Genomic DNA, 21,112 nt, shown 5'->3' on the forward strand with positions numbered 1-21,112 from the left:
CTTAATGGGGACGTACCATAAGTAAAGAAATAACTCTCTCAAATAGTTATGCTTGTTTCGATGGCTCCTCGGTCCGTGGGATGGAAAGAGTTACATTGCCATGGAGGTATTTATTTATTTTTGTTTCTATGATTTTCAAAGGTACTGTAATAGCTGAGCGTGTCACATCCATGAATGCATTTTTCTTCCGAACCGCTCGATGAGGTAGGGAAGTTGTACCATCCCCATTTTACAGATGAGGAACTGCGAGCCGAAGAAATGAAGCGACTTGTCCAAGGTCACACAAGCAGTCTGTGGCAGAGCCAAGGACAGAACCCGGATCTCACAAATCCCAGTCTGGTGGGTAACCACAAGAACATCCTTCCTCTCTATTTGTTACTCTAAAAATGGTTATGATAGACAAAGATGATGCAATATCTTTAACCAGGACAACATAGCAGCTACAAGAGCAAATGGGCAGATGCAAGTCCCTGCTTCACAAATCTGAGCAAGAGGGACCCTGGACCGGTTTTTCCATGTCTACCTGGCTCTGATCTACAAGGTTCTGGCCACGTTCAAAATGCTGGAATACCACAAGAGAGGACAAACCCTGGAAATTTCATGAAGGGGCCTGTTGTCATGAGAATCCCCACATGACAGGAGTATTCAACTCGTGTATACTCTGCATGAGCACGTTGGAGTGAATATTGGGGATGGGAACCTCACAGAGCTGGAGGGTTTGTGAACCTTTCGATTCAGCCTCTGAAGTCACAAAACTAACTCAAAGCTTGTCAACATGAAGCACATGCTTCCTCTCAGCCAGCAGGAGAGTTCCAGTTGGAAAGGCAACGGCCTACATTTTCAAAAGCAACTAGTGATTGCAAGTGCCTCCATTGCTGGCAAAGCCCACACACCACTAAACTCCTACCAAAGCGCTCCAGGTATTGTACAGTATGGCTTCCAGGGTGCCTAGATCTTGTTGGCTGCTCTGCATAGGGGTCAGTTTCACATAATGTCCATTTTGCCACCAATATTTTTCCCCACTGGATTTTCACTCTTCTCCTCTTTCCTCCCAGAGTCTCTTCTTAGAGCATGAACCTAACTGCATTCAAGACTGAGCTGAATTCTCCAGCCCACAACAATCAGGTGGGCTTAAAGTCCAGCAAAGTGAGTTTGTTTGAGTCCAATGAACCTGCCTGCTACTTGATGAGAGACTCCGGGGAAACTTTCCTGCTTGGACACAAGTCAAACAGCAAGATTCCTGGGAAGGCTGCAGAGTGAGAGGCAAGTGCCTTTCTTAGGCTGATCAGAGTAGGGCTTCAGTAGGCAAACTAACCTTGTGCCGAGATTTCATTCCATGCAGGGAGCCCTGGGGAAGGGGTGAAGTCCAGCATGACTCATGGTGAAGCACGCACTAATCTTTCTATTGACTTTCATGCAGCTGGGTTTGGCCATGAGTGAGAAAGAATAAAAAACACATGGCAATTTTTATACAGTCATCTTTTTCTGATTATAACTGTGCTTTAAATAATTCCAGGCAGCTGTGCATCACGTAGTTGATTTTCAGCGGCTGTAATGATCTGCTGAAGCGTGCAATAGTTTAAAAGGTGCTGCTCTAGACCAGTGTTTCTCAACTTAGAAATTTAGAAGTAACGGAGGAGGAAAAGGTCCTTGGAGTATTGGTTGATCATAGGATGACTATGAGCCGCCAATGTGACATGGCCATGAAAAAAGCTAATGCGATCTTGGGATGCATCAGGAGAGGTATTTCCAGTAGGGATAAGAAGGTTTTAGTGCCGTTATACAAGGCACTGGTGAGACCTCACCTGGAATACTGTGTGCAGTTCTGGTCTCCCATGTTTAAGGAGGATGAATTCAAACTGAAACAGGTACAGAGAACGGCTACTAGGATGATCCGAGGAACGGAAAACTTGTCTTATGAAAGGAGACTCAAGGAGCTTGGCTTGTTTAGCCTAACTAAAAGAAGGTTGAGAGGAGATATAATTGCTCTCTACAAATATATCAGAGGGATAAATACCAGAGAGGAAGAGGAATTATTGAAGTTCAGTACCAATGTGGACACAAGAACAAATGGATATAAACTGGCCAGGAAATTTAGACTAGAAATTAGATGAAGGTTTCTAACCATCAGAGGAGTGAAGTTTTGGAATAGTCTTCCAAGGGAAGCAGTGGAGGCAAAAGATCTATCTGGCTTTAAGATTAAACTCGATAAGTTTATGGAGGAGATGGTATGATGGGATAACATGATTTTGGTAATTAAATATTCATGGTAAATAGGCCCAATGGCCTGTGATGGGATATTAGATGGGGTGGGATCTGAGTTACCCAGGAAAGAATTTTCTGTAGTATCTGGCTGATGAATCTTGCCCATATGCTCAGGGTTTAGCTGATCACCATATTTGGGGTCAGGAAGGAATTTTCCTCCAGGGCAGATTAGAAGAGGCCATGGAGGTTTTTCACCTTCCTCTGTAGCATGGGGCACGGGTCACTTGCTGAAGGATTCTCTGCTCCTTGAAGTCTTTAAACTATGATTTGAAGACTTCAATAGCACAGATATAGGTGTGAGGTTTTTTGCAGGAGTGGTGGGTGAAATTCTGTGGCCTGCGTTGTGCAGGAGGTCAGACTAGATGATCATAATGGTCCCTTCTGACCTAAACATTTATGAATCTATGAATAAACTTCTTTCATGTCAGGGACTGGCTTGCTGCCTCCCTAGACTGTGTCAGGAAGATCTCAGGGACTGGAGCCGGTCCATGGGCCAGTCATTGAGAAACGCCGCTCTAGACAACGGGGACATTGCACACTCCCAAGGAGCGGGATTCTGGCTTGCAATGGATAAACAGATCACAGGACACGTGCCATGCAGCTCACCATATCGTTTGTTTGGTTTCACAGTGCCACGCCAATCAAAGGCGTAATGCCACTGGCTGCTATTTCCCATTGTAAACAGCGGGCTCTATGTTAGAGATGTTGGCGAAACGCACATGCCAGGCCGTGCCTGAGATGTCCAATCAGGGAGGGACTTCTCCCAGTAGCAGAGAGTTCTTCCTTCACCTCACAGAAAAAGGATGTTTTGTCTGGACAGGAAATCCCGGGACCAGTAAGCAGAAACTTAAGACACCTTCAAGACCCCCCTAGCCCAGTTTTGCCTTAAGTAGTCTTGGCAGCGACCTAGCGTTGCCTCCAACATTTCTGACACAGAAGCATCTTCCAGCACACTCTCTCCCTGTCAACATTCTCATTATCACCACACACTTCCAGCCACCAAACCCGCCAAACTGCCCACGCTGACTGGTTGTGCCAGTTCCTCCCCCCCTGCTCTGAGGCACGTCAACACGGTGCTGCTTAGAAACACAAAGAGCAATTATACTAGGGGTTAAATCGCATTCTCTCTGGCAGGCTGGACTAAAAATATTTGTCTGCAGTCAATCTGGCTGGAAAATGCAGCTGCTCTCTGACCTTGTGAGCACTTACAAGTGACGTTTTAATCCCCCATCAAGTCAGGGACTCAGTGTTTCAAAGCTAACTTTGATATATACAAGGGTAAAATTAGCTCAGCTCCTAATTGCACTGACACCAATTAAAGATGTCCTGATTGTAACTAGAAGGGATAATACAGTCCATTGCTAAAATACCAGCAAGATGGTTACATCTTGGACAGTGGTCTGATGCAAGGGATGGCCAAGAGAATTTGGCTAAAATATTCTCACCGATCTGTAGTTCGCTTAACTTTTCCTCCTATTTTCTCTGCTGCTCCTGCAATTCTGGGCTGTGACCAGGGCTGGAAGTGTAACGAGTCTTTAGCATGGTTTGCACTTGGGTCTTCCAGCTCAAGCTAGACTTCTACCATTAAAGCTTGGCTGGTGGCCAGTAGTAGGCTGTTATTTTCTAGTGACCCAGCCACTAGACAGAAGCCACATCAGACATGTTGCTAGTGTTACAAAGAGGTGCAAAAATACCACAAGAAAGTGAACAGAACAGAAGGAAGAAGTAGCAGAAATCTCGAGAGAAAGCCTGTTTCCCACAAGACTTAGAGGTTCTACAGGCTCAAAAAAGGTCCAAGAACTAGCACCCAAACTCTAGGTCATTATTCAACCCAAACTGTCAGATATTCTTGAGGGTTCTTCCACCAAATCACCATCTCATATGTCCTTTATTACTGATTTCTTAAAGAACAATGTACCCTACCCCTTCTGACTTGCTTACCTTTCATAATTAAATCGAAGGAATTCTGAAGGAGTAGGGTAAATTATACCTTCTGAACAGAGACCGTGTCAGAGCAGAGCCTGGTTATTAAAAGCATAACAAACAGATTCTTACAAACTGAAGGGAAAGGGAGACAATCTGCTTAATGATTCAGAAAGATGGTTCTGTAACCCTCAGGAAATTCCAGACATTCACTCAAAGCATCCAATTGGCTCTAAAGTGCTGGGGAGGTAGTGTCGTGTCTGGTCTGGTCAACACCACCACCCATGTGTTCTACTCTCTGGGCCGGAGGAGCTGGGCACTCGGTTATTATCCAGGGCTCCACTGTGATAGGCACTGTAAAGACAAACAAAGAAGACAGTCCCTGTCCCAGAGAACGTACAGTATATAAGAGCAACTATAGTGATGAGCCTAAATAGAGGGATTAGACAGAAAGAATAGGCAAACTGGGGAAAGATACTTGCGTACGTGCGAGGGTGATGGCAGTCGGAACATTTTATCACCACCTACAGGCTGATTCCACTGTCAACCACACTCTGAGCATCTTCAAAAGGATACACACCTTTACCCTCCCCACGTACCTCCGCAATCCTGGATAAAAAGATACGAGTCTGCATAGGGAGAAGTGAGCCTCATTTGGGAATCTGGGTTTCATTAGGATATGCACCTCTCCAAATGCTGAACACGGTCGATCTGTAAAAATGGAACTGGATATCCCACACAACAGACTTTCTTGAAAGACTTTGGTTTCCAGCTGGTATCAGACTAAGAGGAGTCATCTTCGTTTGGTCTGCGCTATTTCCAGTTCTACTCTGCATCAGAAACCAGGATTTGGGGGGGGGGCGAGGAAATCAGACCCGCAAAAGATCTCCATTCATATTTGGTTCTAAAATACGGTCCATGATTTGGGGCAGTTTTTATGCAATCCAAATTGGCTCTTTCACTCTTTGTCTTTCAAAATTCAGGACCACAACTTCAGCCTTAAGACACACTTCACTTCTCTTGCTTTCTGGCATCTTTCCATCACAGATGAAGGACTTTAAAATGGTACTTGCAATATGTATGCAAAAGAAATGAAAGAAGAGGAAAGTTATGCTGAAGAATGCTGCAAATGTGTATGCATTTAATTCAATTAATTCTTGATCCCTTCTTGTGGGAAGCTGGGCAAGGTTTTAAGCTATCTTAACAACCTTGGGTGCAAGTACAAGAAAAACAGTTGGTCTTGGCAAGACTCCTAGATGATGTGAAAGCATGTTTGTAAATATCAGGCTTCACAGTCTCTGTGATTTCTTTCAGAAAAAATAATTAGGGAAAAATCAAAGGAATCCAACTTATTTCCTCTTGCATGTTGCCATAACATTTTAGCCATCTCTCCTTGCCAACTTTTTCAACCTGTGTCCTCAGCAGAACTGCTGCTTACTCCATGTTTCATCAGTAAAGAAAATATATATTACAATTACATGTCAGTCATACCAATTTTCATTTCTGTAGCACTTTTCACGCCCTGTATTTCAAAAGTGCTTTACGAGAATTAATTACTTAATCTTTACAACATCCCTGGGAGGCGGGTAGGAATGATTATAGCCATTTTACAATTGGACAAAGAGTGACTTGCCCAGGGTCACCAGGTGTCAGCGCCATGCCAGGAACAGAACCCAGGAGTCCTGACTCTCAGTCTCCTGCTGCAACCACTGGCCAAAACTCCTTGAGCACTCCTCAAAACCGAAAGGCTACTAAACTCTACACAGAGGTTACAAAATGAGGATAATCAATGCAATCTGGTTTCTCCAAAGAGAAGGAAAGAAGGGGGGAAAGTGGTAACGATAGATGTAGTTGCAAAAAGCGCTTCAGAAAACGTTCTTTCCATTTGGTTCTTTTATGCAGTAGACTACAGCACATCTGAAGTCAGTGCAGTTGGAATTCTCGCCACTCACGATTTTGACCACATTAGAGCTAAGAGTTCTTATTAATAATAATTATAGGCTGCTGTCAAAAGCCTAGCTTCCTAACAGCCTTTCATTTTCCAACTATTTATGGTCTTAGGGGAAGGAAGAGACTTTAGAAAAGTACCTTCGTATTGAATGGATTACTCCCCAGCAGCTCTGTACTCAATAGATCACCCATTACCTGCAAACGCCACTAAGTTTACGCTGTTTAATGACTTGTGTACTATACCCCATTCTATCACATTGCTTTAAAGTCATTTTTTAAAGAGAACAAATGGTTTTTTGTATCTTTTTCCCACCTCCCATATGAAAAGCACAAAAATGAATCAGAAGATCAAAGTCTGAAACTCCCTGAACCATAAGAGAGCAAAATTGCTAGGGTCTGTAGAGAACCTGAGACAGAGATCTGCCAGCACTATTAAAAAAAAAAAAAAAAAAAGAAAGATGGCTCCTACCATATAAGGCACAGATGAGAAATGAATCTTGGAGGAACAGGATTCTGGTTAAGAAAAGAAACCTAGAAGATGGTGTCGAATTGGGGAACTGTACTGCCTTGAAATAGCCACTCACTGAAATAAAGTCACCCTCCCTAAAACACATCCTGGCTTTCCCTGGAATGGAAATTAACCAACTCTGCTGCGCCACTCCAAGTTAAAATCAATCAAATACTCACAGAGAAGTACCACAGAAAGTTCACATCCTCCTCACTGTTACCACCATAAAATCCTTTTCATTTGGATTCTTCTCTCCGCGTTGTCCCCCCCCCACCCGCTCATTCCCCACTCTCAACTCGGCCTCCAACACTAGAATTTATCAACGCCATTAAACAAACTTACCCCCTTTAACCCTTTCCCCAGGCCCCCATCCCCAGCAGCTCCAGAGTGTGTTTGGTTTTCTATCGGGCTGTGTTCGCCCGTGAAGAAAATTCTCCCCCCACCAGCGGAATCTCTCATCCGCTTATGAACATCGCCTTTGTTATAGAACAACATACCTTGGAGCATGCCATTACGCTGCTCTTCCTGACGAGCTAGCCTGGCAGCTGCTTTGTATGCCAAGAACTTCTGCCCTTGCCTAGAAAGGAAAGGGCCCTTGGCAGCAGCTTCTAAGAATTTCGCTCTCATCTTGGGTCAGGTGTAGAGAGTTTTCTTTATTAAAATACAGGACAGGATTTAGCTGGGTCTAGCATGCTGTGCTTTAGTAACCACCCTGAGTGTGCTAATCCTGCCCCACTGCATATCTTGCTGCCATGGAAATGATTCATTTATTTACAAGAAACAAAATGAGTTGCAAGGCTCTCTTGGAAACCCCTAAAGGTTTTAGGAAAGCTTAGAATGGATGCAGGTTAAAGGCAAAGGGCCGGATTCTGCGAATCATTTAGGCACAGGGAAGGCTGATGGGCTTACTCATCTGTGTAAAATACTTGAGGATTGGTCCCTTCATTTTCACATGTTGGTGATCCATGCCCACAGCTCACGTTTGCACAGGGAATTTCCATTTGCATGTGAAATTATCAGTTTTGGCTGGGCGTTTTTCACCTAGACTGTGTCTGCGAGCAAATATTTTTTTTAAGGTCAAAGCAAAAATCGGCCAAACTGTCAACAGGTGACCTGGTAGACCAAATAAGCATGCATATGCATGGACAAATGGGCATTCTGCATACCGCACTACTCAGTGCAGCCTCCTCGCCCTTTACAGGTGTCAAAATGGAGCTCAAATTAAGTGGGATTTTAGCAAATTAAAAATAACTGAGGCCCCAGTTCAGCAAGGCACTTAAGCATCTGACTCACTGCAAGCTTGCAAATAATTCCTCTGAATTTAATGGGCTTTTCATGTGCTTAAAGTGAGGCATGTGCTTAAATACCTTGCTGAGCTGGGCTCCTTTTTTGTTTGCTTTTCACCTTAGAAATGACAGGAATATCAAGTTGTGTCTTTCTTGTTTTTACGAGAGGCCTCCTTGGAGTACCAGAGACCTGGAATGGGCTTTCTCAGCTCAGCATCTCCAAAGGACATCAGTACAGCTCTAGATACAGCATTTATAGCTACTTGCATTGGGAAATCAGCAGGGGGAACAAGAAGCTGGTCTTGCAAAAACAATGGTGAGGTTTTTTTTAAATCTTGCAGCAATGGAGTGGCAAAATGGAGTGGCAAAATCAGTCATAGTCTGGCCCCTGGGTCCCTCTCCTTGCTCCTGGCAGGGGATAGGATTTGCATCAGTCCTACACCTACTGCAGACCAGGTCTCTCCTCTGTACCTGCTCAGCTGCACTGGCTGGCAGCGTGTGTGGGTAGGTGATGCGGAGCCCAGGCTCCACCTGTTCCCGAACGCTGCCCGCCCCCCACCTTTGCAGAAGCTTCCCCACGGAGGCTGCTTTTCCTCTCCCATGCTCTGTTCCAAGCTGCAAATGGTGATGGGGTAAGGGATGTGTGTAAGGGATGCCTTACGCGCCCTTATTTCGGTACGCAGCTAGAGTCACAATCTGGCCCTACACGATTAAGAGCAACACAGTAAATCTACCCTAATTGCGCCGCGTGAATTCCCCACACCGGCTCCCTACCTGCTTGTGTTATCGTCATCATCAGAGTCAATGAAGCTGCTGGACTCCAGCTCGCTGCTCATCATGGTGGAAGAGCTGTCGTAGCCGGGCGGGTGCTCACGGTGCCTGTCCAGCTTGGGGTGCCCATTGATCCGAGGGACTGCGGAGAGAACAGCAGGAAATCAGGCCTGAGGTGAAGAGAGGGTGACAAACAACTGCAGTAGCATGAAGGTGTCAGGGAAGGGAGCATGAGACTGACACTAAAAACAACCAATTCTCAGCAGCCTTCGAAAAGGGCCCGTCTTGAAAATGGAACCACTTAGTGTTTGGATTTCAGTCAACAGCTGATAAATCCTGCCCTAGCCTTCCCCCATCTACCCCTGCTCTGGCTCATTCGCAGACCAGGTTTAAGGTTCACAGGGAGAGTCGCACAGGGGTTAGGGCAGATGGGCTGCAGGTCAGGACTGAGGTGCATCACAGCAGAGCTCTATGGGGAGCCCAGCGTTGAAAGAGCAGCAAGTGCTGAAAGTCAGGACTGAGGTTCATTGGCAGAGCAGCACATAGCACAGGATGCCACAAACTGGGGGTGAGACTCGTAGAGCAGTGGGGGAAAATGTGCATTGCCCCGGTCTGCACAGTGCTATCAGCTTCTCTCTCAAACACAAATCTGTACGTTCCCCCACACACCATAACCTGGGCAGTGCAGCTACGTTGCAGCCTCATTGTCCTGGCCTTTCCATATGCATAAAATATCCTGGCACATTTTTTTCTGCGAACACAGCTCTGAGTATGCAATCAGAGGGCAAGGACTTCCCTGTACATCTTCCCTACAAAAGTGTACCCCATTTACCTGAATGCACCAGTGGTTCACCTCTGGCTATAGGAACACTCAGGATAGCCCGCTACAAAACAAACTTCCTCGCTCCCTTCTCCCACTCAGTCACCTGTCACTAAAAGATCCTTGACCTAAGAGCGATACCATTTGCCAAGAAAGTTCTTGTCCTAGACGCCGGAAAGGCTGTTTCTGATAAGGAACCCAGTCAAGAAATCAACAAACTGGACTTCAAAGCAGGAATGACTTTTTAAAGCATGCTTTCTAACCCTTGGAATGCCTTCCCAGGTACAAGCAGATTATACAATGGAAAAGCTTCATGCGGAAAGAATGACAGTGCCAGGAATACACAAACCAGAGGGCAATTATTATACCCAGGAAGAAACTTTCACAGCCTAAGACTTTGCATAAGTTCTGAAGTAAGATTACTTGAAAAGTACAAGAAGCAGCATGGACTAGCAGACAGACACAGGACCAGGGGTTGAGAGAGCTGGTTTCTAGTCCCAGATCTGCCACCCTTAACCTTGCTGCCTCGATTTACTCATCTGGGAAATGGGCATCTGACTACTTCCCTCCCTCCTTTCCAGGGGGAGTAATTGTAAAGCACTGAGATCTCCAGACAAAAGGTACTCGAGAATTACAAAGCACTATTATTATTCTTTATAATTCAAGCACTCACGGCTATAAAGCTAGATAAAGTACTGTGACAGTAACCGAGCGCGATCCTTCTGTTGCACAATTTCCAAATCCCGTTCTGTCACCGCCTTGGCCCAGTTTATGTGAATTTAGCTGTGGAGAAAGGGGCTATGTTGGCAGTCCCTGAAGATCCACATAGTCTTTGCATTGCCAGAGTGGGTGCAACCTGAAAATGGCACTGTCAGTTTCCCCTCCTCCTGGTCAATGCGACTCAAACTTGGTTTGCAGGGAACCACGCCTAGCAGCATCCCTCCTAGCTAGCGTATGGTGCACGAGGGGACCGTTCAGATGCCATGGTCCATCCAAGCCCTGACGCTCTGGTAGGATTGTGAACTAGTTCTAATAGTGGGTTTTGAGACTGGAAACTTGTCCTCTTGGAACTATGCTGAGACCACCGAGGATGGTCCTGTGTTTAAAGCCTCAGGTGGGTGATCAGTGTCCAGTTCCAGGTACTGCCTCAGTTTCCCCATGTGACCTCGGGACTATCGTCATTTAATCTCTCAGTTCTTCAACTCCCCATCTGTAACACTGGGACAATGGTACTTTGTCTCATCTTTTTAGATTGCAAGTGATTCAGGGCAGGGACTACCTCGTAGTACGTGTTTGTACAGCTCCCAGTACAGCGCGGCCTTGGTCGGGACCTTTAGACACTACTGGAATCGAAAGAAACTTTTCACAAGTTGAACCAATCCGTTATTAGAATGATTCTTGCCATCAATGAAGAGAAGGGGAAATGTTAAAACACTTGAAGTTCAGGCTCAATTTAACAGATACATAGGAAATGACTAAAGGACCAGAGCAGTGGCTCTTAACCTTTCCAGACTACCGTGCTCCTTTCCGGAGTCTGATTGGTCTCCTCACTTAAAACTACTTGCTTATAAAATCAGACATAAAAATACAAAAAAGTGTCACAGCACACGGTTACTGACAAATTGCTCATTTTTACCATAGAATTATAAAAAAATCAGTTGGAATATAAATATTATACTTACATTTCAGTGTATAGTACATAGAGCAGTCGTATGAAATGTTAGTTTGGACTGACTTCGCTCGTGCTTTTTATGTAGCCTGTTGTAAAACTGGGCAAATATCTAGCTGAGTTGATGTACCCCCGAAAGACATCTTTGTAGCCTGAATTGAGAACCACTGGACTAGAAAACATGGCTTATAGCGATAGACTCAAAGATCTCAGTCTATTTAGCTTAACAAAGAAAAGATTAAGGGGTGATTTGATTACAGTCTGTTAGTACCTACATGGGGAACTAATATTTAACCATAGGCTCTTCAATCTCGCAAAGAAAGGTATCACATGACCCAATGGCTGGAAGTTGAAGCTAGTTAAATTCAGACCGGGAAAAAAGATGTAAAATTTTTAATGGTGAGAGTAATTAGCCATTACAATACTTTACCAAGGGTTGCAGTGGATTTCTCATCACTGCAATTTTAAAATCAAGATTGGATGTTTTTCCTCAAAGACCTGCTCTAGGAATTATTTTGGGGAAGTTCTCTGGCCTGTGTTGTACAAGAAGGCAGACTAGATGATCACAATTGGAATCTATGGATCTACGAGGTTCAGTTTGAATAAACATTCAAAATGGACAGCTACTTCTCCAAATTCTACAATCTAAAACAGGCTAGAAACTAATAATGTACGTGTATATTGCACCACAGATGATCAGGTAAAAAATGTGGTGGGAATCCTCCCCAAAATAGCCTTCTAGTTCTGGATTTAAAACCAAACTCGGGGACCAGGCAACAAAGCCCATGTATCCCAGACTCAACACAGACAGAAGGGAAAATAAAAGGAAGTCAAATTTTGTCCCTCCCAGCCTGGACCACAGGAGTGTTCAGGCAAAAGCTATTCTAATGATCAAGCAGGCGGCCTGGAAACAGACACACATCTCTTGAATGATTACTGAGGAAGTAAAGACTAAACTGCTATTTCTTCTCATGGGGAATCAGCCAACTTTGACCTTTGTCAGCTAAGGTCAAGCAATCTGTTCTACAAACGCCCTGAATGTTCAAACCCAGCACCTCAGCCAAGCTTTAAGAGCCAATTTTTTCTTTCACTGGTGCGGTCATCCATGACAAAACAGAAGGAAAAGGGAAAAACTTTCCTGGTTCTAAAGCTGAGAAAACAGTGTTCTGTCCATCAAATTGGTAGCTGTGTGAAATTTACTAAACTGCCCATTAAAACCACAGAGAGTGTCCTTGGCTTGGGTTAATGACAGGCCTCCTTCCTGGGGAAATGAGTGAATAGTTTTAAATCCAGATACAGTGTAGTCTAGTGGCTAGAGCACATGCCTGGAAACCCTAGTGGCCTGGATTCTGTTCCCAGCATCAACGTTGCTTCATCTCTCTGTGCTTCAGTTTCCCCCAATCTGTAAACTGGAGAATGATACAATCACTTAGCTCCTGCTGGGAGGGTTTTGAGGCTTAATTAATATCCATAAAGTCTTGGAGACCTTTAGATGGGAGGGTCTATAGAACTGCGAAGTTAGGTTGTATCGCTGAGGCTGAGTGATGTAAATCATACCAACATCAGCACTCAGGCCCACAGCACTGTGTCAGCAGACCGCTGCTCCCGCCGACACAGCTTCTGTCGTTCGCAAAGGGGGTTTTATTAGGCCAACGGGAGAGCTCTCTCCTGATACAGCTGCACCGCTGCAGCACTTACGTGTATACGTGGCCCAAGAAATACTCAGATCCCATTGACAGTCAGTGCTATTTGCGTGGCTAACTTCCCGTAGGCGCCTCTGAAAAAAATCCCATCTTAAATCCCCCAAAACACGGGCATCTTCCTAACCAGGAACCTTTTGTTTCTTCCCTTGTGCAAGCGCAAAAGGCAGACTCCTGCCCACACCTGTTCGGGTCCAGGGAGGAATGTTTTCATTACTGGTCCGGAGGGCGGGATAAAACAAAACAAAACAGAAAAACACAAAGGCTTTGCTGCTGAAAGAAGCCTATTCTGTTGAGGGAGATTTAAAGTAATTGCCAGGCAATCGGAGTCACCATCAGAGCTCCCCGCTTCTGGTGACTTAGTAAGACAAGAGATGGGAAGTGAACGGGAGAGCTAAAGAACACAGAAGCTCTTTAATCTGTTTACAAGAGAACAAAGCCATGCATGAAGCTTTAACTGCTGGGGCTCTCCTCCCGTTTCCTGACATTCCTCTCCACACCCAGATGTTTCTTGCCCCTCAATCAAACACCCATCCTAGGTGCCCATTCCCTCACCACATTCTGCAGGTGCTCTTCCCCCAACCTGTCTCACTCTTAGCTAAGCCTCCTAAGTTCTGCTTTGGATAACAATAAGGAGCACTTTTCATCCAAAGGCTCTCACGGCTCTTTACAACAGAAAGCATAAGGAACTTCACTCTGCAAAACCCAATCCAGCAAAGCACTTGAACACATGATTAACTTAACTTTAATCATGTGCTCAGGTCCTAGGGGAGTCAATGGAGCTTAAATAAGCACATGGGCAAGGTCTGTACTAAATTGGGGTCCACTTCTTCAAAGGCAGTTGGGCGCCTAACTTCCATTGGATGGGATTTTCAAAGGAGCCAAAGGGAGTTAGGCACATAAATGCCAATGGAATTTTAGGAGACTAAAAACCTCTCAGGATCAGGGCCTAAGTGACCTGGCCAGGGGCAAACAGTGAGTCTTTGTCCCTCTTTGGTGTTGGCTTCGTAGCTGGATTCAATGTGCGTCTGGTTAACAAAAGTGGAGCCTGACACTATCATACAGCTGAGGAGCCGTGCAGATGAATTTATATGGTAAAGGGATTAGCTTTACAGCTTTGCTGTCTCAAGGCAGCATTTCCAATCAGGCAGGTCACAGGCAGCACCTCACTAAGGCAAGGTGTGTCTATTGACAACAAACATTTGTCACAATGTGAGAGCTGAAGTTGAGGGGAAGAGGAAAAGGGTTTAGGAAGAGACTGTTGGACCCAATTTTTACTGTGCTGATCACTGTTGGTGTGGAATACCTGTTGGCTTTCCTTTTAATTGGACTGCATTTTTAATTTTGGTAGAGAGAGGGGGAAAAAAAATCCATGTTTTGGGTTTGTACTTTGGTTATAAGACCACATGAAATAAATACATACCCTGCCAGGTAAGAGGGCAGAAACTGTCCATCAGATTCAGAAATATTTAATAATTTCTTGCACTAATAATAATAATTTCTTACACTTCCATCACACCTTCTGTTTGAACACTTTGCTACGCTCAACCAACAATGAGGTTCAAATGTTCAGAACCGCTATGACGAGGATTTGCTTGTTTGTCTTGCTGTAGTACTGAGAGTTCACAGGATGGCATCAGGGTCCTGATGTGCTGTACAAACACAGAGAAATGGTCCCTGCCTTTGTGCAAGGGATCTCATTAGGGCTGGGAAGGATGGAAAAATTTACCGCAGCCTTGGGGTTCAGCAGCCATTACAGTAACCAATACCCCTCTCACCTCCACCCCCATATGCTTGGGGTTAGGCCAGGAATCCACAAAGATCTCCTTGCACTGAACCCTCCAGTCCTTGCTGTTATGCAGAGTCCTGGGGACGAAGTGAAGGAAAAATAATGAAAACGAATAGCAACAGTGATTGCGATAACAGAACTTGAACACATCCAGCAGCTGGCAGGGAAACGCTAGAGGGGAGGTGGTCGCAACGCCAGCAGATATTTGCAAATCAGCCTGTAGCTGGGTCTTCAGCAAACACCGCAGATAAACACTAGGATTAAGGAAACCCATCTACCATAATCCATCATTCTGGGTCAGTTGAATCTCCGTGCCGTGTTTCTGTCTGAACTGGCTGCTAAGGATTCTCCTTTCCCATTCAGAGGAGGGCTCCTGGACTTGCCAAATAAACACCAGGCTTCCAGTTTATTTTATCAGCTGTGCAGGATGGGGCACCCTTATTGTGCAAACCAAAATACAGGAACACATGGCAGCATTCGGAGCGAAAGAACAGCATCTCCTCGCACCCCCCGCCAACACGATCCCTGGGAAAGTCAAGTTAACAGGAACTGGCCAGGGGTTGCATGAAAGGCAGAGGGGTGGGTCAGAAAAGGCTTGAGAGGCCCCGTCTTATGGTTAGCCTGACAAGGAATGATAGGAAACAGGTTCTCACATTATTATTGCAGTACCTTCCCAACTAAGATGAGGACCACATTGTGCAAGGTGCTGTACATGTACACACACACACACACACACTGAGCAACTGTTCTTGATGCACATAGCTTACAGTCTAAACAGACAAGTCAGACGGCAGGTGGAAGAAAGGCAGGATTATTATCCCCACATTACAGATTGGAACTGGGGCACAGAGAAGGACTTGGTCTCACAGGAATGTCTGCAGCAGAGCCAGGCATACAACCCAGATCGCTCAAGTCCCAGTCTGGTGTCTTAAATATGAAACCACCCTTCCTTCCCCCCTTCCCTGTGCATGGGTTAGTGGGAATTGTTGAGTGGAATGGGAAATTCCATAAGGGAAGCAGGCCCAGAAGGAGGTTATTCAAAAACGGGTGAATAGGGGAGGAGAGGGAAGCTCCTAAGGCAGGGAGAGACCCAGACCACAACCCCAGATCCAGCTACATCTGGGATCCAGATCTCAATTGTGTCTTGAGCTTGTTGGTATCCCCAAGGGAGGGAGAAGGAAAAGAAGAGAGCAGGTTGAAGAAAGGAAGAGTAGGTGGGCTGGTCAGTCGGGGGCCGAGGAGACCAGGAGGGCAATGAAAGGATTTCAGGGACAGTCTCCATTTCCTGACCAGCGACAGCAACTCCCACTGCTGACTCTAGGCCCCAGAACTATCCAAAGCCACACACGTTAGCATATGGTGGTAACGCAGCCACTGGAAGTAAAACCCACTCTACTGGCAGCTCTTTGGGACAGGGACCATCTTTTTGTCCTGTACAGCCCAATGGGGCCCTGGTCCATGACTGGAGCTCCTAGGTGCTACAATAGATGAGGAAAATAAAACTGGTCTCCCTGTTATCTTGTCTGTGTAAACCTGGTCTGTCTTCGATCCAGTTCAGGCTTTTTCATGGTACCCATCACTTCAGACTGTAAGTTCTGTGGTGCAGAGAATGTTCGTTATTCTAGGTTTGCAAATCACTGGGGAAATTTCTGCTAGCCCTACCGCACAGTGTTTTGGCTCACCCCCAGCACAGTGCTGTAGCAGTGTTTAACTGAAAACTAGCCCATCAAAAAACAAAACAAAAAACCACCCTTATGCTGAGCCCTGAAAAATCTCCATCCACTTCAGCAGTGTTTTAAGGGATATAAACCTCTGAAAACTGGGGCTAAACAACAGAATGCTGAAAAATTCAAAAGATTCGAGCTTGAGCCATTAGGTGCAAAGACTGTTAGGATGTGTGTGCAGAGCCCCTAGCACAATGGGTCCCTGATCTCCAAGTGGGGCCCTCCTGGCACTACAGGAATAGAAAGAATCCATCATTCAAACGTAGCAATGTGGAGTCAGTACCCCAGACAAGAATAAATAACCTATAGCATAGCCATGGGAACTCCCAAGCCACCTCACCAAATGCAGACCCAACACAGAGCGGAGCTGCTTGTGAGAGCTGACTGCATATCATTTGCGGACAACAAACCGGGAGTGAAGTCTTGCTCCCTCTGAAGTTTTGTTGTTGACTTCAGTGAGAGCTGCAGCTTTCCAGATTCACTAGCTGACTCCTACTTTAAGATGGACAGATTGAATCACTTTGTTATTTCCGAATTTTAAACGTCCATTTTTCATAGAGGAGCTGTGTATAAATTAGAAGCCGCACAGGTCCAAAACACTAACCCCCAGGAGACCCGCTGTACACTTTCCCATTAGACAAAACCCCCTTTGTATTTTTTTCTTGCCCTTCCTGAGTTCCCTCTGCTATTCATCGTTTGCAACTTATAAAACCAATCCCATCAATGGGAGCGGATCATTTCTATTTCATTTGGTGGAGCGGACGTTAAACAGAGCCCTGATCTTAAAAACAAGCCCCCATTGGGGAAAGCTTTCCCAGCTCCAACTGGCTGGAGCATGAAGATCACACAAAGTTGCAGGGCCAGAATTTCATCTCAGGTACAGGGGTGTGAATGGGAGATGAATCTTGTCAACAGGCTGCATCAAAAGGAGAAAGCTTATTTATATTCAGTTTTGATTATTAAGCATGTAGCTTTCGAAGCCAGTTGCATTTGTCACGTTCCCCCTTCCCCTCCGGTTGCATAACTCTTCTCTATTTTTGCAGCTGAAAGGCTCTGTGAATAAGTCTGGGATGCCCCCGGCACTCATTACTCCACGTTCACTGTGGAAGCCCCAAATCCCCCCATCCCCGCCCCCAGGCAGTGACTAGACAGCATAGATTCTTTATTCTATTCAGAGTGGGTGGTCTCAGAGCTTTTACCACTGTGGGTCCCCTTTTCCTCTGTATAATTCCATCTTACATTTTCTTCACTGCTGAAAACTCCACATGTCATCAGTTACGGGGGGGAGGGAGGGGGTTTAAAGAGAGATATTTATCGCCTGCAACCTCCAAGTTCTCTCTTAGCCCACGTAGTGGGGAAGGGCACTCACTTCCACAACCGGGCCTCCATCACAACACAGCTCCTCATTCATAATGGAGCCTTTAGCCAGTGAATTTTTCTGTTCACAAACTGTCCGTGAGCAGATGGGTACAATATCCCTGAATTTGTCATTCAGAATTCTTTGCCAAATAATGCTGATGGATAATTCTGGGTCAGTAGCTCATTTGGTTTGCAAAGAAGATTCACCGTTCAAAATGCTAGGCTTTTTGATTAAACAGAGGTCACGTGGCAGGCTTTTGTTCTCTCACTGGATGAGCGTAGATCTTAGAATCAGGTTTCAGGTGAGAATCCTTGCAATTGCAATTTGTTATTTCCTTCCTTTTTACACTCTTGCAACACTTGCTCAGAATTCATTGATCCCACAAACCTCAATGCTAATAAATTCACTCACCAGGACATTCACCAAAAACAAAAACAAATGCTCATAGCAAATTTGCTCCAAAATTCAAACTAACATTGATAGGATTTTTTTTGAAGCTGTCACTGTCTCATTGTCTAACACTAGGGTCTGGTGCAGGCTTCTCAGCTATTCCTATAATAGGGTTTTAAGCAGTATTTCTCTACAAGAACACACACTTATTTTCCTGTGCATTGTCTGGCTAAAGATTTATGAAGGATTACAACACAGCATGAGAACATTCCTCACTGCGATTATCTCGCACTCTGAATTAATATCGACAGGAGTGGTTAGCTTTGGCATCTCAGAATATCCCACGATTTACTTGTACCTGCTAGTTTTGGAGGCTATAAACTTGCAGCTGTGACTTGTATTCCAATCAAATGGACTAGGATAGCTAATCCCACGTGTAATATTTAGACTCACACAGTTTCCCCATTCGTTTTCAGGTAAATAATTTATCCCAGAAAAACTCCATCCATTCACAGCCACTATGAAGAATTAATGGCCCACATCAATTTGCTATGCTCTTTAGTTCTCAAGGGGGACTTTTCACATGGAGGAGCATGCTAAAAGCAGGCAGAATTTTAACCAGCTGAGTGCTGCTTCGCATACTTGGGACTAAAACACACCTAACAGGGCTTATCTGCACACTGGGCAAGTTTCCTTCAAAGCTCTGATCTTCCAATGAAATACCAGTGTTTAAAAACACAGAAAGCAAGTGCCATATGGCTGCTGCACCTGTGGTTAGACATGGGTTAAACATGGATCCATTTGCACTTGTTCTTAACTTTCCTCAGTCTCAATCTCTCTGTGCCTCAATTTGTCAGGATGCAAAATGAGGTGAAGCTGCTTCGCAAGCGGTCACGAGAGGTTTATAAAGCCCGTGGAGATCCTAGGAAAAGGCCATGGGAGTGCTAACGGCTTACAGAATAAAATCTTGCCAATTGACATTGATGATCCACTCCCCTCTCCTCCGTTTGCATGCCGAGAATGGGCCTCTCACCACTGAAAGTTTAATAGCAGGGTGCTGGGGCAAGTGCTTTAATGGGCGCGGAGGCAGGTTTTGTTTGTGCCAAGAGTACATGTGAATTTTTAGTGGATGCAGTGTTTGATAATGTTTCCCCCCCGCCCGCCCCCGGCGTTAAACAAGCTCTTTCCATCGGATGGATACAGACGGGCAAGTAAAAATATTAGCACTCACATGGGGCTGTGTATCTCCAAAGGACTTTACAAACATGAAATCATTGAAACCCTCAATACGCTGCAGGAGGCAAGTAGATTGCCTCGGTTTCCCTGTCTAAAGGCCGCGTGGTTACAAAACGCCCTCGTGGGAGCCTGTAATCCATTTGACCACACGGGAGCCTCAGTTAAGATGGCTCTTGATACCTACAGTGATTCACGCGGGGCTGCGCTTCTGGGTAGCATCGGATTGGTTCCAGAGGTCTCGTCAGGGGGGGACACCACGTGTGGTAAGGTCTCCGACTGCGCCTGGGTCGCGGAGGGGACCCTTGCTGCTGCTGTTGCCGCCGTCGCTGCTGCCTCTCCTGCCGTGGTCGGCTTCCCCCGCAACATTCCAGGAAGTTGGACGTGACCATGTCCCTGCCCACCCCAGGGCCCGGGAAGGAATCCACAGCGTGCAACGTGACCGCCACGCCGCACAACTCATGCAACCGAATCCAGAGGCACAGAATTCTCCCGCTCTGTGTGTTAAAAATAACTCTACTTCTGAAAAGAGGGTGTCGTTCAGAGCTCCAGCTGGGGCATTAAGAGAATTCTTTGCCCGAAGACTCAGAGATTATGGGGGGGGAAATCTGCATGCTCTTCCTCCATGACATAATCCCAAGGATGCTTGTGCCCGAAGGGCAGCCAACCTGGTGAGCACTGTATCTTCAAGGGACTGGGGAAACAGAACACAAATCATTTGCATAGGCTTTTTCATGTGGCTGTTCCCTGAACATGCTTTGCACTCTCTCTCTTTCATGAATCATCTCTGAAGAGCCAAATCCTTTTATGGACACATTTTTAATGGGATCCCTAGAATATACGCTATAGTCCTCTCTATCCAAATGAGCCAAGCATAAACACAGCTTTGGAATTTGCATGATTACTTTATACTCAGACTACAGGAGAGGACGATGATTTGGGGATTATTATTTTTAAATTGTCTCGGATTTTTAATGTATTTCAGAAATACAGTTTGGGCCTAACTACACTGGCTGATTATTCTATTTTAATATAGTTGTTTAAATTCTTTATACATTTTGCCTCGAGGACAATGTATTAATAATAAACCATGGTTAAAAATAGTATCCTTATAGTACACATGTGGGGATTCCCTTCTTATAAATTTGTTCAGTTTCATGTACACATTGGTATCTAACAAGAGCATTGGCAGGTTCCTCAGACAAAATTCTGTCAATTATATTGGTGTAAATCTACAGTAACTCCACTGACTTCTACTTGACAAAGGATAAAACACACAGACTGCTGTCAGGGATATTGTCTGCTTATAGTGGTGGAGGCATTTCTTACAATGAATCAAATTCTGGTCTCACTCTCACCACTGTAAATCCAGATTAACCTTCACTGAAGTCAACGGGAGTTTGGAACGTGTAAGGACCACAAAATATAGCCTGACAGACTTTGAGATCCTACAAGTTATGTCCCTGATTCAAGAAGTGACATAGCATGTGCTTAAATCCATCTCATGCTAAGTGTGTCCTTATACCCCACTGACTTCAACAGGACTTCAACACGTGCTTAAGTTCTTTCCTGAATCAGGACACATGGGCAAGATTGCGCTTTCATTACAGGCAAAATACATATTGACTTCAGCGGGAGCTTTGCTTGAATAAGTTCTATGGGATCAGGTCCTAAAAATCAGTTATTTAATGCCACCTCCTCTGGAGTCAATGTGAAATTAATCA

General features: G+C 45.2%; 1 protein-coding gene across 4 annotated transcripts in view; it reads right to left on the minus strand.

Annotated features, from left to right (window-relative positions):
* Positions 1–21,112, minus strand: part of DVL1 (dishevelled segment polarity protein 1) — a 169,863-nt gene that overhangs the window by 19,599 nt on the left and 129,152 nt on the right. For 3 of the 4 annotated variants that reach the window (XM_084651773.1, XM_084651772.1, XM_084651775.1), the window contains exon 5: positions 8,707–8,845. In XM_084651773.1, coding sequence (XP_084507899.1) covers positions 8,707–8,845 — 139 coding nt within the window. Of the gene's footprint in view, positions 1–8,706; positions 8,846–19,575; positions 19,796–21,112 lie in introns of those variants that run through there. The other variant, XM_084651774.1, reaches the window with a different exon arrangement.

The sequence above is a fragment of the Lepidochelys olivacea genome (genome assembly GCF_965140295.1).
Source record: "Lepidochelys olivacea isolate rLepOli2 genome assembly, chromosome: 18".
Taxonomy (NCBI): domain Eukaryota; kingdom Metazoa; phylum Chordata; order Testudines; family Cheloniidae; genus Lepidochelys; species Lepidochelys olivacea.